The sequence below is a fragment of the Rhinopithecus roxellana genome, chromosome 17 (genome assembly GCF_007565055.1).
Source record: "Rhinopithecus roxellana isolate Shanxi Qingling chromosome 17, ASM756505v1, whole genome shotgun sequence".
Classification (NCBI taxonomy): domain Eukaryota; kingdom Metazoa; phylum Chordata; class Mammalia; order Primates; family Cercopithecidae; genus Rhinopithecus; species Rhinopithecus roxellana.
Window position 1 is genome coordinate 55,150,940 of NC_044565.1, and position 15,464 is coordinate 55,166,403.

At 51.7% G+C, this 15,464-nt stretch overlaps 1 protein-coding gene across 2 annotated transcripts in view; it reads left to right on the forward strand.

The window, feature by feature from the left end:
* Nucleotides 1–15,464, forward strand: part of PXDN (peroxidasin) — a 109,769-nt gene that overhangs the window by 50,631 nt on the left and 43,674 nt on the right. The window contains exons 4-8 of one of the 2 annotated variants that reach the window (XM_030921193.1): nucleotides 1,897–1,968; nucleotides 5,982–6,053; nucleotides 6,419–6,490; nucleotides 10,017–10,186; nucleotides 13,743–13,860. In XM_030921193.1, coding sequence (XP_030777053.1) covers nucleotides 1,897–1,968; nucleotides 5,982–6,053; nucleotides 6,419–6,490; nucleotides 10,017–10,186; nucleotides 13,743–13,860 — 504 coding nt within the window. The remainder of the gene's footprint in view (nucleotides 1–1,896; nucleotides 1,969–5,981; nucleotides 6,054–6,418; nucleotides 6,491–10,016; nucleotides 10,187–13,742; nucleotides 13,861–15,464) is intronic. The other variant, XM_030921194.1, reaches the window with a different exon arrangement.

Consider the following 15,464-nt stretch of genomic DNA (forward strand, 5'->3'; position numbering starts at 1 on the left):
ACTCCCATGTGAACAGCAGTTAATGTGTGCGGGGCCATTTTGTAAGAGCTAGATATATATATAGACACACACACATATATTTACACGTTAATCTCAACGATTTCTGTCCATTTTAGAAAAGAGGAAACTGAGGCCCAGGCATTAAGTGGAAATTCAAGGATTCCCACACATGCAGCCCAGAGAAGTAACAACCTTGCCAGGCCTCTGCTGTGGGCACTGGGCTCTCGGTCACTGGGGAGTTCTGGGTGGTTTGTGTTAAGGCTTGTAACTCTTTTTTTTTTTTTTTGAGACAGAGTCTTGCTCTGTGGCCCAGGCTGGAGTGCAGTGGCGTGATCTTGGCTCACTGCAAGCTCCACCTCCCGGGTTCACGCCATTCTCCTGCCTCAGCCTCCTGAGTAGCTGGGACTACAGGCGCCGCCACTGCGCCCAGCTAATTTTTTAATATTTTTATTAGAGGCGGGGTTTCATCATGTTAGCCTGGATGGTCTCGATCTCCTGACCTTATGATCTGCCCGCCTCGGCCTCCCAAAATGCTGGGATTACAGGCGTGAGCCACCGCGCCCGGCCAAGGCTTATAACTCTTTATGAAGTCAGCTCTGCAAATGTGCATGGAGGGAGGATGTGAGGTCCACTTAGATGGGTTGTAAAGTAAGGCTAGCAGTGCTGGTTCTGTTAAACCGGATCCTGCACCAGACACATTAATTAACTTACAATCAAACACTTGGCCCTTCTGGATATGAATTATATAATATTATAAGCATTGAGACAAAAAATGTCGTTTATTTAGTGGGACAAGTAGGTGAAACCCAGTCATAAATAATCAATTTTGAAGAGACGTGTCTGCCTGAATTTGACAAGTAGGAAAAGCATAGATTTTGACTTGCCCGCCTGCCTATGTCAGAGATGGAGCCCAGGGATTCTAAGACACGCTAGTGGCAGGTCTCCCCGAGTCTGGGCACAGACACAGATTCACAGCCTTCTTGGGCTCTTCCAAGCTGCTGGCCTAGAGCTGTGTCGTGAATAAACTGGCTGAGGGCGAGTCATGTCCGAGATGGGTGGGCACAATGCACATGGTTTTGTGGCTCTTTTTGGAATTGTGATCCTTTGGTGTGGAAATTTTCATCCTCCGTCTGTTAGGTCAGGCTTGGCAGGTGTTTTCAGTGCAGGACCAGGCCTCTGTGAGCTGCACAGTCTCTGCCGGGGCCACTCGGCTCTGCCACACGGCACCAGCGCAGCCCCAGACAGTCCAGAGTGCGCGAGTATGGGCGGGTTCCAGCAGAGCTTCCTTTATGGACACTGACATTCCAAGGTCACATGTTAAGAAATACGATTCTTCTGTTGAGATTTTCCACCATTTTACACAAAGACAAGCGCCAGGCCAACTGTGTGACTCTTCCAATATGCCTCTGTTGCTTCTGTTTTCTAAGAATGCGATTCTAGGGGTGAGTTATTCAGGACACATTCGGTCTTCATATGGTCCACTCCCCAGATTATTCCTAGGTATTTTAGAGATGTATCAATATCAGTTACAGAATCTTACCACCAGTGCATTGTACATGCCTGTGGAAAATGGTTTTTATCTTCTTCAGGCTTTGAAGCAAATGTATTGTCAGCAATTCATTAGCCATAGTCTAAGGTCTGTGAATTGCCTGAAAAACCCGTCGCAGCGGTTTGATCGCCTTCAGTCGGCACCGGTTGCTTTTGGCCCACTTGAGATCTGAGGGAAGGGAAGCCCTTGGGAGAGGCACTCTGTACTCACTGTGCAGACGGTTTGTTTGCATTCGAATACAGTCATTAATTGTAAAACTGTCTCCAGTGTCAATTTAATTCTTCTTTTCCGTCTGAAGTTTGACCTCCTGTCTGTGTGCTAATGCTCCCCAATGTTTCTTGTTTCAGCTATCTATACAAGAATGAGATCCAGTCAATTGACAGGCAAGCATTTAAGGGACTTGCCTCTCTAGAGCAACTGTAAGTGCCCCCTCTCTTCATGCTTTAGTTCTCGGATGCCGCCTGGCTCTTTTCCTCTTGTAGGGACCAGTCGACTGAGCTAGCTGTTTGCATGATGCATGACTATGCTACCTGAGGTGTGGGGAGTACGTGCATGATGACAGAAAAACAGGCATGGGCGAGTCATTCGCCCTCCACCCCGCCTTCCGCCTAGCCAGCCCTCCACCCACCCCTCAGGATGCATCACTGGTTTCCCCTATGGTGGCACCAGACCCTGGGCCATGCTGTCCTGATGCCAAGGACAGTAAGATCAGTGGGATCCCTGTCACAACTTAGAGGAGAGACAGGCAGGCGTACAAGTCCGATCAAGGCGTCCTTCATAGGGGAATATCCAGGGTGCCCGGGGAGGAGAGGGCTCTTTGCCTCGTTCACTGTTCCTCATTATGACTCTGAACACATGGGCTGAATTTCTTCAATTGTGATGCCATTATTTTGGAGAAAACCTTTTTTCCCTTGTAGTTCTAGTTAGTGTGTGCAGCATAGAATGAAACACTCCTAGTTTCCTTGGCCACACGTGAAGTCGTACTTTGCTGTGAAGTCAGCGTGTTGATTTTTCATTACAATGTCCTGGCAGAAAGGAGGATTTGTCCTGGTTTGTTTGCTCAGCCAGTCACCTTTCACTCGGCAAGCTGAGCCCATTCCTGGGGAGTTGCAAGTTGTCACGGTTTTAGGAATGTGGATGAAAGCAGCTGTTTGCTGTGATGCAGCGTGACGTCCTCCTGCCACAGCTGCTGATCTCTGGTCACAGGTCACTGGCTGACTGGACACAATGATGTTGTCAGAGAGTGTGAGGCCAAGCGGTGCGGGGGAGAGACCACTCGGACTGTGCATCCTGAGGACCCACAGTGCTCATGTTTCCGAAAGTGTGTGTTGATTCAAGTGAGCATGGACAGGGCGTGGGTAGATTTGGAAAGAGATCGTCTGTCTCTATGGAGAAGGACAGTGCACCTCATTGCAGAAACACATGGAGGTCTGCAGGGAACACCCAGATGTAGGGAGAGCTTGCAAAGGAGCAAGCTCTCATATCCAGCAAGCATTTCACTCAGTGGGGCCGAGAACATCTTCATAGCAGACAGTTCTACGATCCTGAATGGATTGGAAAATCCTCATCTAGCTTTGTGCTGAGTGAGTCCAGTGTTACTTTTAAGGAAGGAAAGGGCAAGTCAGGGGAGAAACCTGAGGCTGAACGAGGAAGGGCGTCTGTGAATCACTAAGTAGGTGTTCACTGAAATTTTGGATGATGGGGAGGCTTTATGAGCTGGCCAGGCTGCCTTCAGCACCCAGGGTTGGGTGAGCTCTGGGGTCTCTGGTGCTGTGACTTGGGTTCCATTCATTAAACGCTGTACAGTGAGCCTGAGGGCAGCCCGGCCCCCGCCCTCAGGCAGGGAACTGTTGGGGAGGGGATAAGCGAGTCCACCAGACCTCAGTGAGAGACTTGGGCAAAGGCTGTGTGTCCAGGGAGGGCGGCTTGTGCCGGACCCTGGCTACCTGCACCCCTTCCCCCGATCGGCTGTGTAGCCCTGAGCTATTGCAAACATGCATTCCTGGTGACACTGGGAGACCGGAATGCAGGAATGCCCTAGAGCCCGCAGATGCTGTCCTGGGGGAACTGAGTATCCCTGATCCAGAAAAGCTCCTTAGGAAGCTGTGGACGGACACAGGACAGAAAACACACCTGGCCAGTCAGGAAACATGCATTTGAATTCAGTGATGATCTCAGTGTATTTGGGGAGTCATTTCCTGTCTTTGGTCCTGTTTCCGCAACTGTTCAGGGAGGGGTGAAGGGCACCCCAGGCTGCCGGGGCCCCGGCCTCTCTAAATCCTGTGTACCCTGGCCCGTCATTTCCTGTAGCACCCATGCAGCAGGTGCCAAGTCCCACACGCTCAGCTGTCCCCCTGGCCAGCCTGTATTGCAGAGTCCAGATGGAGGGATTTTTACACCCACCACTCTCCGTGGGGCTGGAAATCCCCCCTTCCCTTCCCTCGGTCAGCACCTCCTCATCCTTCTGGGCTTTGCTTGGGAGACTCTACCCCTGCCTGCCTGCACCGAAACCTCGCTGAGCCGCTCACAGCCACTGTGTGTTGGTGGTGCCTGGGTCTCACATGGCGTGTGCTGCGAAAGACCAAGGACCCCAAAAACCCACAGGTGCTCTGTCAGCACACTGCCCGGCAGAGAGGAGGCTCCCAGGGTCAGCACGCTGCCCGGCAGAGACGAGGCTCCCGGGGTCAGCACGCTGCCCGGCAGAGAGGAGGCTCCCGGGGTCAGCACGCTGCCCGGCAGAGAGGAGGCTCCCGGGGTCAGCACGCTGCCCGGCAGAGAGGAGGCTCCCGGGGTCAGCACGCTGCCCGGCAGAGAGGAGGCTCCCGGGGTCAGCACGCTGCCCGGCAGAGAGGAGGCTCCCGGGGTCAGCACGCTGCCCGGCAGAGACGAGGCTCCCGGGGTCAGCACGCTGCCCGGCAGAGACGAGGCTCCCGGGGTCAGCACGCTGCCCGGCAGAGAGGAGGCTCCCGGGGTCAGCACGCTGCCCGGCAGAGAGGAGGCTCCCGGGGTCAGCACGCTGCCCGGCAGAGAGGAGGCTCCCGGGGTCAGCACGCTGCCCGGCAGAGACGAGGCTCCCGGGGTCAGCACGCTGCCCGGCAGAGACGAGGCTCCCGGGGTCAGCACGCTGCCCGGCAGAGACGAGGCTCCCGGGGTCAGCACGCTGCCCGGCAGAGACGAGGCAACCGGGATCACGGAGGGCTTGGCCTTCCTCGGGACCCCCGCGTCAGGTGCTTGCCCGTCATGCTCGCCCACGGCGGGCGGTTTTCCTTGTCCTCCTGCTCCAGTTTTTCCTTCCCTCATGTTTCCCATTCGTGCACAGAGTGCCGAGCACAGACCTGTCCCAGGACGAGGGGCAGGGACAGTCTGCGTTTGGGGGCCCTCCGGCTGCAGGCGTCCGCAGAGACTCAGTGTGGCCTGTGTGGGTGCTGCCCAGGGAGCTGGCCGCAGGATGGGGGGGCCCTGGCAGCCGCACTCTGGTGCCCTGGCGGTGACGGTGTTCTCAGAATGTCCACAGACCTGACTCTCAGGCGTGCGTTCTGAAGACTTCCTTTCGTGGAGTTCTGAAGAGCTGTGAACGCTGGCCTGCTGCTGCTTTACTCATTTTGGCCTCCTGAAGAAGTACTCGTTTAAAATGCGTGCTGGTTGCAGGGAACGCCTGAGTGGGCAGGAGGGATCTCCCAGCAGAGCGCCCCAGGGAGAAGACTGACTTTGTGTTTGACTTACGAGGAAAAAACCCACTTTTCAAAACGAGAAATTTCGTATTCAGGAAAAATTAGAAAGAATGAGTTATATCTAAAAGTATAAATTGTAGAAGTATGGAGACACGTGAAATGGGAAGAAATAGAAACACTGGGTGTTCTGTACCATCACACACCCGAGGAAAGACGGTCTCTTGTTTAACGCTTCAGGATTGATGGAGAAAGTCGTGTGACGTTCTTTTTATGTTTTCTTTGTGGTCTTTAAGGGTGTCTTTATGTCTGGCAGTTTACTCTCTGCCCAAGTGTGTGATGATGTCCCTGCCAAATTCATACGAGTTAAAAGATTTGAGTGAAGGTATTCACCTGTTTATGTATGTGCTATCATTAAAGTTATGCTTTAGATTTTTGCTTTTTTCCATATATTTTGGAAGCAAAAATGGCCTAGTCAGGCCCTTCTCACATGGTGTTGAGGATCTCAGTGAGCACCTCTAGGCCTCCCTCGCCTTTACCCAGTCACTAGAGTGGACGTCTGTGCCTAGTGTTCAGTTGTATTTATTGAATCATTTGATAATTTTATGTATTTTTCATACAACGTAGGAAGTCTAGTGAGTGAGCTATCTATTGATGTCTGAATTTGAAATGACTAGAAAAAAATTGGGGGCAAAAATCTGGATCTAAGAAAATAAAATAAATTGTAAGTTACACTTTTTTTTTTTTTCTTTTAACTGCTCTAGATACCTGCACTTTAATCAGATAGAAACTTTGGACCCAGAGTCGTTCCAGCATCTCCCGAAGCTTGAGAGGCTGTGAGTTGTGTGTTGTTCCTTGCCTTTCCATTCACAGAGCCCAGGCCTCAGTCACTGGCATGGTTAGATTAAGGTCAATATCCACCAAACACCTGAAAACTGTTTTGATATAAAGTCCATATTTCTAGTCTAACAATTTGGAAATAGGACATAATTTTCTCTTTAATTGAAAGTGTTGATAAAATAGGAAAAAAATCCATTTCTTTGCTGGAGTAAACAACATTGTTTTCAGATTCATTTGTATTAAATAAATGTAATCACTGAGATTTTTAAAAACTGATGTATATTTGACTGCTTATATTCTTTTCTACACATTTTAAGACGTATTTTTCAAAATTGGTTTGTTATAAAATCTCTTTCAACAGATTTTTGCATAACAACCGGATTACACATTTAGTACCAGGGACGTTTAATCACTTGGAATCTATGAAGAGATTGTGAGTATAATGATACCTTTTGTGTTTCCTTTGCTGCAAATCCTTACTTCTCTCTGTTATCCATTCACCTGGTTCTTTTTCAAGTGTAGTGAAATGTTGGTAACAGTCTGATTCTGAAAGAATGAGAATATATGGAGGGTGGATTGAATCTGTTAGAGAGCAAAATGAAAAACATGTGACTCAGACAATGTGGCAAATAGTTACTCCTTTGATAGGCAATTAAGACTTAAAAAAAATTTTTTTTTCAACATAGGGTCTTGCTCTGTTGCCCAGGCTGGAATGCAGTGGCATGATCACAGCTCACTGCAGCCTCAGCCTCCTGGGCTGAAGCAATTCTCCCAAATAGCTGAGTAGCTGGGACTACAGGCACATGCCACCATGCCCAGCTAAGTTTTGTAATTTTGTGGGTTTTTTGTTTTTCTTTCTTTCCTCTTTCTTTCTTTCTTTTCTTTCTTTCTTTTTTTTTGTGTGTGTGTGACAGGGTTTTGCCATGTTGCCCAGGTTGGGCTTGATTTCCTAAGCTCAAGTTATCTGTCCACCTCAGCCTCCCAAAGTGCTGGGATTACAGGCATGAGCCACCATACCCAGCCAACGTTTTTTAAAAAATCATCTTTAAATTCATCAAATTAATTTTTAAGTGCAGTGCACACTTTACTGGTAGAAGTAAAACCAGTGTAGAAAGAACTCCTGTGCTGCATTCTGGTTCTTTCTACAGCGTACTAAGGAGGCTGATCTCCACCCTTTTTTTTTTTTTTTTTTTTTTTTTTTTTTTTTTTTTTTTTTTTTTTTGAGATAGAGTTTTGTTCTTGTTGCCCAGGCTGGAGTGCAATGGCTCGATTTCGGCTCACTGCAACCTCTGCCTCCCGGGTTCAAACGATTCTTGTGCCTCAGCCTCCCTAGTAGCTGGGATTACAGGTGCGTGTGACCACGCCTGGCTAATTTTTGTATTTTTAGTAGAGACAGGGTTTCACCATGTTGCCCAGGCTGGTCTTGAACTCCTGACCTCAGGTGATCTGCCCGCCTCGGGTTCCCAAAGTGCTGGGATGGCAGGCGTGAGCCACCGCACCCGTAATTCCACCCATTTTTTAAGGCCTCCTAATATACTCTTTCCTTATACTGAGCTATTTCTTGTAATTAAGGCATTTTATTACTGGCAGAGAAAGTTGTGACATTCTTTTTGTGTTTTCCTTCATGGTCTTGAGCCGTTATTTTCAGTTAAATATTACTGAGTGTATGCGATGAACTAGACCGAGAAAGAAAATGCCAGGAGACAAACCTGACTCCGGAGTGGTCTTATGGTGTTTGTTTTATCTACTCAGTGAAATAAAGTGGAGTAAAACGTAGCCCTTCAGAACTATTTGTGATTTTTTTTTTCTTTAGGATAAAGATATCACAAGCCAAACTAAAAACTACATCCTGGGTAGGAAGATGGGATTAATACTTCCATATTTGATAGATAACAGACAGTAGAAAGAAATTACCAGATAAATGCTCTAGAAAGTAGCCAAGTTTAGGGCAGACTGGTAACAGCCTGGATTATGCTGACAGCTGCCTTCCCTCTGTTCTCAGCCTCTCTCTGGGTGTCTGGCAAGGTCCCCCTCTCCTGTTTGCTCACTTTACTAGAGGTGCTTGAACACTACAACCCCAGACTGAGATGCTGTGTTAGATGTACAGAGCTGCATCTAGAGGGCATGCTGTGTCCTGGCTGCTGTCTGCTGGGAGCAGTCTCTAACCTCATGTCCCTGAGGGGCCCCAGGCCGAGGAGGGCACGCCAGCTGCCCCACCTCTCCAGACCTCCTGAATAGCCCTCTCTGCTTCTGAGCAGATGAAGGTTGGGGATCCTGTGCTTCCTTGGGTGCCTGGAGCAGCCCGCTCCGCCAGGACCGACTGGCCGGATGTCACATACCGGACCGTGACCATCCAGGTCTTGCATGTGCCCATGGTCCTGTACTGACCTTCAGCTGTGGGCACAGGCTGGGTGTCCTGGGCACGTGGCTGACACTGTCCTCCTCACAGCCTCCTCACCTGAGAGCTATGCACCTGCTCACGTGGGAAAGGGTGATTCTGGTCATGAGGACAGTTCTGTGTTCCTGTCCCCTCTGGGCTCATGTCCAGGAGAACCTCGGATGGGAGGTGTAGCCTCCCCTTCCCCTCCTGGAGCCAACGTCGGCCCCTAGTGATGCCCTCACCCTGCCGCCCTGGTGAGCACCTCTCGGGGTCCCATCCCCATCTGGGGAGTGACCTGGGGCCACCTCATCCAGGGTTAATAGTGAGCATGTCTGTTGCAGGACTTTTCCTTAGTTCAGTGAAAGATGGGGTCCTTGTTACGTGGCCACAAAAATCTAGGCTCACAGACTATTTGAAGAGTGAGAAAAATGGGATTTATTGGGTAAAAAGGAAAAAGAGTGGGGGAAACGAGACCCTTAGCAAAGCAAGAGAGGGTGTTTCCCGCCGGTGGCTTCCTGCCTCGCAGACTGAATTCCACCCGTGAAGAGGAGGGCCAGGCTTCTCCCCCTGCAATTGGCACGAACCTCTGTGAGCTCCACCCCAGTGCGCACCCCTCCCAATGCGCAGGCCGCCAGGAGGGGCCTGGGGACCCCGTCCCACCTGGCTGTCCTGGATTGAGAGGTGACCACATGCTAGCAGCCCTCACTCTCGGTGCCTTCTTGGCCTCGGCGTCCACTCTAGCGGTGGCGGGCTCAAGGGCTCCTCAGGCACCACCAGAGTGGACGCCGAGGCCGAGAAGGTGCCGAGAGCGAGGGCTGCTAGCACGTGGTCACCTCTCAGTCTCACATCCAGCTGCCAGCCTCTTCCAGCCCTTGTCCTGTAGCCTGTGTTTGCTGCCTGGAACTCCTCTGCCCACCGACAGCTTCCTCCCCGTGTGCAGAGACAACACTTTTCTCAGGGTGCAGGCAAGTCCTGCCCGTGCTTCCCTTGTTGGGACAGGATGTGCCACTCAATGGAAACTTTCCAGGTCAGCTTGGACCTCAGGAAACTTAGGTGTGAACCCCAGCCAGAAGATGCAGCCCTCCCCTCCCACACTCCCTGGGAAGGCTCAGGCCGGAGTGAGATGATGTAGAACTGTCCTGCTGTGATGATGGGCGTTGGGTGACAGTGGTGGTTCTGTGGCTGTGGTTCTCATGGTACTGATTTCTGTGAGTGGCTCCCACCCGGTCTACTTCACAAACTTCCCTGAGCGGTGCTGCCGGTGCACTCCTTCGCCTTGAACTCGACACCCGATGTCTGGGTGTGCACCAGCCCTTTGCTACTCACGCCTCTCCGGTTAGTGCCTCCAGGGGTACTGTGCACCCCCGGGCTCTTCCTGGTGATGTATGTGTCTCTACATCACTCCCTGAGTCGGGCACTGGGGCTCGAATTCCACCACGGGACGTGTCCCATCCCCGTGTCGCAAGCCTGGCAGGCCTGGCGCGTGTTACCCGACGCAGGACCTGGAAGCCCTGTCTGATGGACGGATGGACAAGCCCACCCACCCCGTGTCTCACCGGCCACATCTTCCTTCCCACAGGCGACTGGACTCAAACACACTTCACTGCGACTGTGAAATCCTGTGGTTGGCAGATTTGCTGAAAACCTACGCGGAGTCGGGGAACGCACAGGCAGCAGCCACCTGTGAATATCCCAGACGCATCCAGGGACGCTCAGTGGCAGCAGTCACCCCGGAAGAGCTGAACTGTGGTGAGTGGCCCGACACGCACACTCCGTCCACACACACACACACCATCCACACACACACACCATCCACACACACACCATCCACACACAATTTACACACACACCATCCACACACAAACACCATCCACACACACACACACCATCCACACACACATTTACACACACCATCCACACACATACCATTTACACACACACCATCCACACACACTCCATCCACACACACATACCATCCACACAATTTCCACACACACCATCCACACACACACCATTTATAGACACACATACAGACACAATCCATCCACACACACGCACACCATCTACACACACACCATCCACACACACATTTACACACACCATCCACACACCATTTACACACATACCATCCACACACACACCATCCACACACACATTTACACACACCATCCACACACACACCATTTACACACATACCATCCACACATACCATCCACACACACACCATTTACACACCATCCACACACACATTTACACACACACCATCCACACACACATTTACACACACACCATCCACACACACACCATTTATAGACACACACACATAGACACAATCCATCCACACACGCACACTCCATCCACACACACACCATTTATAGACACACACACATACACAGACATAATCCATCCACACATGCACACTCCACACACACACCATTTATAGACACACGCGCATACAGACACAATCCATCCACACACGCACACTCCATACACACACACACCATCCACACACACACCATTTACACACACACCATCCACACACACACTACACACACACCATCCACACACACACCATTTATAGACACACACACATACAGACACAATCCATCCACACACGCACACACCATCTACACACACACCATTTACACACACACCATCCACACACACCATTTACACACACACCATCCACACACACACCGTTTACACACACATACATACACAGACACAATCCACACACGTACACACCATCTACACACACACCATTTATAGACACAGACACAAACCACACACACGCACATACACACATGCACACACAATCCACACGCCACACACACACATGCACACGCCATCCACACACACCATTTATAGACATACAGACACAAACTACACACACACACACCATCCACACACCACACACACATTTACACACACACCATACACCATTTATAGACACACACACATAAACAGACACAAACCATCCACACGCACATGTACACACCATCTACACACACACCATTTATAGACACACAGACACAAACCACACACACACATACACACACACCATCCACACACTCACCACACACACATGCACACACCATTTATAGACACGCAGACACAAACCACACACGCACATACACACACACCACACACACATGCACACACCATTTATAGACACACAGACACAAACCACACACGCACATACACACACACCATCCACACACTCACCACACACACATGCACACACCATTTATAGACACACAGACACAAACCACACACACGCACATACACACGAACACACTATCCACACACACCATTTATAGACATATACACACGGCTGTTTATTTTGGTAAGGTGAAAGGATCTCCCTGTGTGATGGTTTTATAATATGACAAAAATACATAGTTTTTTTTTTTTAAGTTTCTTCTAGCTCAGTTCTTGATGGAGCTATGGCAGGGGCAGTTAGAACTGAGCGCTGCCTGGTGGCTGGGGGTACTACACCACTCAGGTTTCTAGCCTGGGGAGCAAAAGAGGCCCAGACCCCTGTGCAGCTGCCTGACGGCACTGCTTCCCCACCCCGGACGCAGACTCCGCCCTCAGCTCTGCAGGGCACTGCCTGTCAGCAGCTCCAGAAACGGCCCTTGATGGAAGGAGCTGCCCCACGCATCTCTGAAGGGAAGGCCCTCGGTGCTCGGGGGGCCCAGGGACCTGTGCTGCCCAACTTGGCAGCTCTGCTAAGCCGTGCGAGTCCCCATGAATCAGCCGAGGCCCTGTCGTTGCCGCTAATGCTCCTGAGGTTGTGCCCTTGGAGATGTCGTCATACTTTTACTCCTTACTCCAATTTGGCTGTCAGTGATTGTTCTTGTTTTTTATAGTAGCTTTATGGAGGTGTTGTTGCCGTGCCAGACAATTCACCCTGTTCAGGGGTACAATTAGGTGGGTTTTAGGATGTCTGCAGGGTTGTGCAGCCTAAATAATGAAGAAAGCAGTGAAAGCTTATTTTGATTTTGTGGTGATGGGGAGCCATGGGAGGGTTTACAGAACGTTGGGATGATGTTTGTATTCTAGGAGGAGCTTTCTGGCAGCCCTAGGGAGAGGGAATTGGGGAGTGTGTGAGGGAGGCGGGGAGGCCGGACTAAGGCCGGAGGGATGAGAACCTCCATAAAGCCAAGGGCTCCAGTGCCGCAGAGGAGAGAAAAGAGGAGGCACGGTTCCCAGAGTGATGTGGGAGCACGGGGAGGGCTGGGCAGAGCTACCCCAGCCTCGCGACCTGGGCTGTGCAATGCTGGGGAGACGGAAGGAGGCCATCCAGGAGGAGCCCTTGCTGACAGCCCCCAGTTGGGTCCAAGGGCCTTTGTTTTGGTTGCCAGGCAGAATGGCAGCGCTGAGCAGAGTCAGCTCCAGTGCACACACACACTCATACCTGCGCTTGTGTCTGCCCCACTGCAGGCACTTACTTGTGCACACCTGCGTGTGGTTGTGTTTTTCTTCTTGTGATGCTCACAGCATGTACATGGAGACAGATTTGCACGCTGAGGTGATGAGGCAGAGATGGGAGCCTAGGCCCGCCCTCAGTGTGGTGCCCTCACGGCTGCTGAAGGGAGCCTTAGAGAAGGCCGCTCCCTGTGCAGGCCTGGGGCTCCGGAGCGGCCGCCAGGGGCAGGAGCCTGGGAGCCGTCAGCCCTCAGGTGTCCCCTGAAAGCCGTCAGCCCTCGGGTGGCCCCTGGAAGCCGTCAGCCCTCGGGTGGCTGGTGGAAGCTGTGTGGAGTCATGGGCATGCCGGAGGCGGGAGAGGCCGTTCTTCCCCTTGTCCAGGGTGGAGGGTGAAGGGCGGGACAGCTGTGGAGGAGGGAGGCTGGGAGTTGCTCCAGCTGTGGTGTCTGCCACCTGCCTGTGCTTTTAGAGACATTCTTTCAGCGATGCTTTATCTACAGAGTACGATTTTTTGTCTTTTATTCACTGAACATAGTGACCTGTGGCGAATCCACTCTCCCTGGTGTTTGGCTTTCCCGAAGGGCCTTGAGGGGATGCCGAAGGCTGTCATTTGGGGCTCATCTGCCCGGCTCTGAGCCAGCCTGTCCCTCAGGTGGTCAGAACGTGGCGCCCCTTGGCGCAGACATCATGTGGATCCGCACCATAGACGGGGCTGTAGAGAAGCCGGTCTGGCAATTTTGTGGGGGATGTTTATGGCTGAATTACACCTTTGGGCATCTGTATCTCTTGGATACAGAGGACTCAACGTGGGTTGTCGTTTATTTTCATGTCATGGTTTACACTAAAAAGGTTTCCGTTTTCTTGTTGGGCACAGAAAGGCCCCGGATCACATCCGAGCCCCAGGATGCAGACGTGACCTCGGGGAACACCGTGTACTTCACTTGCCGAGCCGAAGGCAACCCCAAGCCTGAGATCATCTGGCTGCGAAACAAGTGAGTTGGGGCCAAACAGAAATGTCCCCCACGCATCTCTCAGAGTTACACCTGGACACCCAAACTGCACCTCACTCCCCACCAAGGCCCACATCCACTCTTCCCCCACCACGTAGGGAAAAGTACACGGGATGAAATATTTCTGCTCTTTTCTGGTCTTACATGGCAGGGGGTGTGACGACGTTTCTGCCAGGCTCGGGCCCCTTCCCCACTCTCTCCTGGGCAGCACAGGGGTGTCCTGGCCGGGCAATGCGTCACTGCGGCCCTACCCAGTGGGAGGGAGGGAGAGCGTGCTGGTTGTTCTCTCCCTGCCCACTGACCTCTGGCAGCAGCCTGTTTGCTCTGGTCACTGTTGTTGGCAGCCTTGACCTGGGGCATTGTGACCAACCTGAGTGGGTGTGGGAGGGGCCCTGACTTCTGCTGGGACGGCGTCTTCAGGAGATGAGCACCATGCAGCTGCTGACACAAGTTTGCTCAGCTCCCGTGTGGATCTAACTTGTCTCCCAAACAAAGAAAATCTCCCCTTGTGTCCACAAACATGGTGTGGGCCTATTGAGGCTAAGACGGTCCCGGCTCCTGGCTGTCAGAGCGACAGAAGGAAGTCCTACCGCTGACCATCACATGTGTTCCGGCAGCAAGCCGCACCTGTGATCCCAGGTGTGGGGAGCACCCCTGCCCCGCTCAGGTTTGCGCGCTGGGGCCGTGTTGGTGAAGGAGTAATGGAGTCTATGGGGAGAGGTGGGAGGTGGGAGGAGGTGAAAGGAGTGCAAGGGGCGTGTGTGGGGCAGGACCCATGGTGCAGGTGCAGAGAGGCCTAGGTAGAAATGAGGTCGGATTGCTTTAAGGCACCTGGGGTCCAATCACTGAGGGTCCTGAGTTGGAGTGGAGCACTTTCAAAGTGACCTTTTGAAAGGAATCCTTAAAAGAAGATCCTGAAGTAAAGCCACCATGTCCTGGCTTCTCCCATCTGCCTGCGTGAGGACAGCTTCTGAAGGAGCTCCTCCTGCCGGCCCAGCCCCAGCGCTCCTGCGCTGCTCCTCTCTGGCCATGTTTAGTCATGAGGGAGCAAGAGGGATGCGTCTGAGATGTGAGCCCTGTGATACTCGGGCAGATAGATGAGGCACACACTGAGTCATTGTTCCAGACTCCAGAGGCAAACTGGGCTGGGCTTGGCTCTCGGGCAAGGCGGTGTTTATAGAAGAGATGGACAGGAGCAAGGAACTGGCTGTCCCCAGTTGTCACGAACAGAATGGGAAGATGTGTCCATGCTGAAGAGGACATGGGAGGTTGTTCCAGCTCTAGATTTTGTTATCCTCATGACTGAAAGGTCATGTTGACCTTGGCTGCAGTGCCGGACAAGGAGCCTATAAGGTGCCGTCACTCTGTTCACAGTTCTTGTCTTGGATGACTCCCAAGTAGATGAGATTTAAAATCCAGAGAACACTGGAGGAATTCTGCAGTATATTATGTTGTGTGCATGTAAAAGTCAGGGAAGCATAAATTTGGCCCCAGTCCATCACACCTACATTTAATATAGGAAAAAATTGATGCCCAAAGTTGAAATCTCACAGCTAAATATGGCAGAGCTAGAGCCGAAGTCCTGA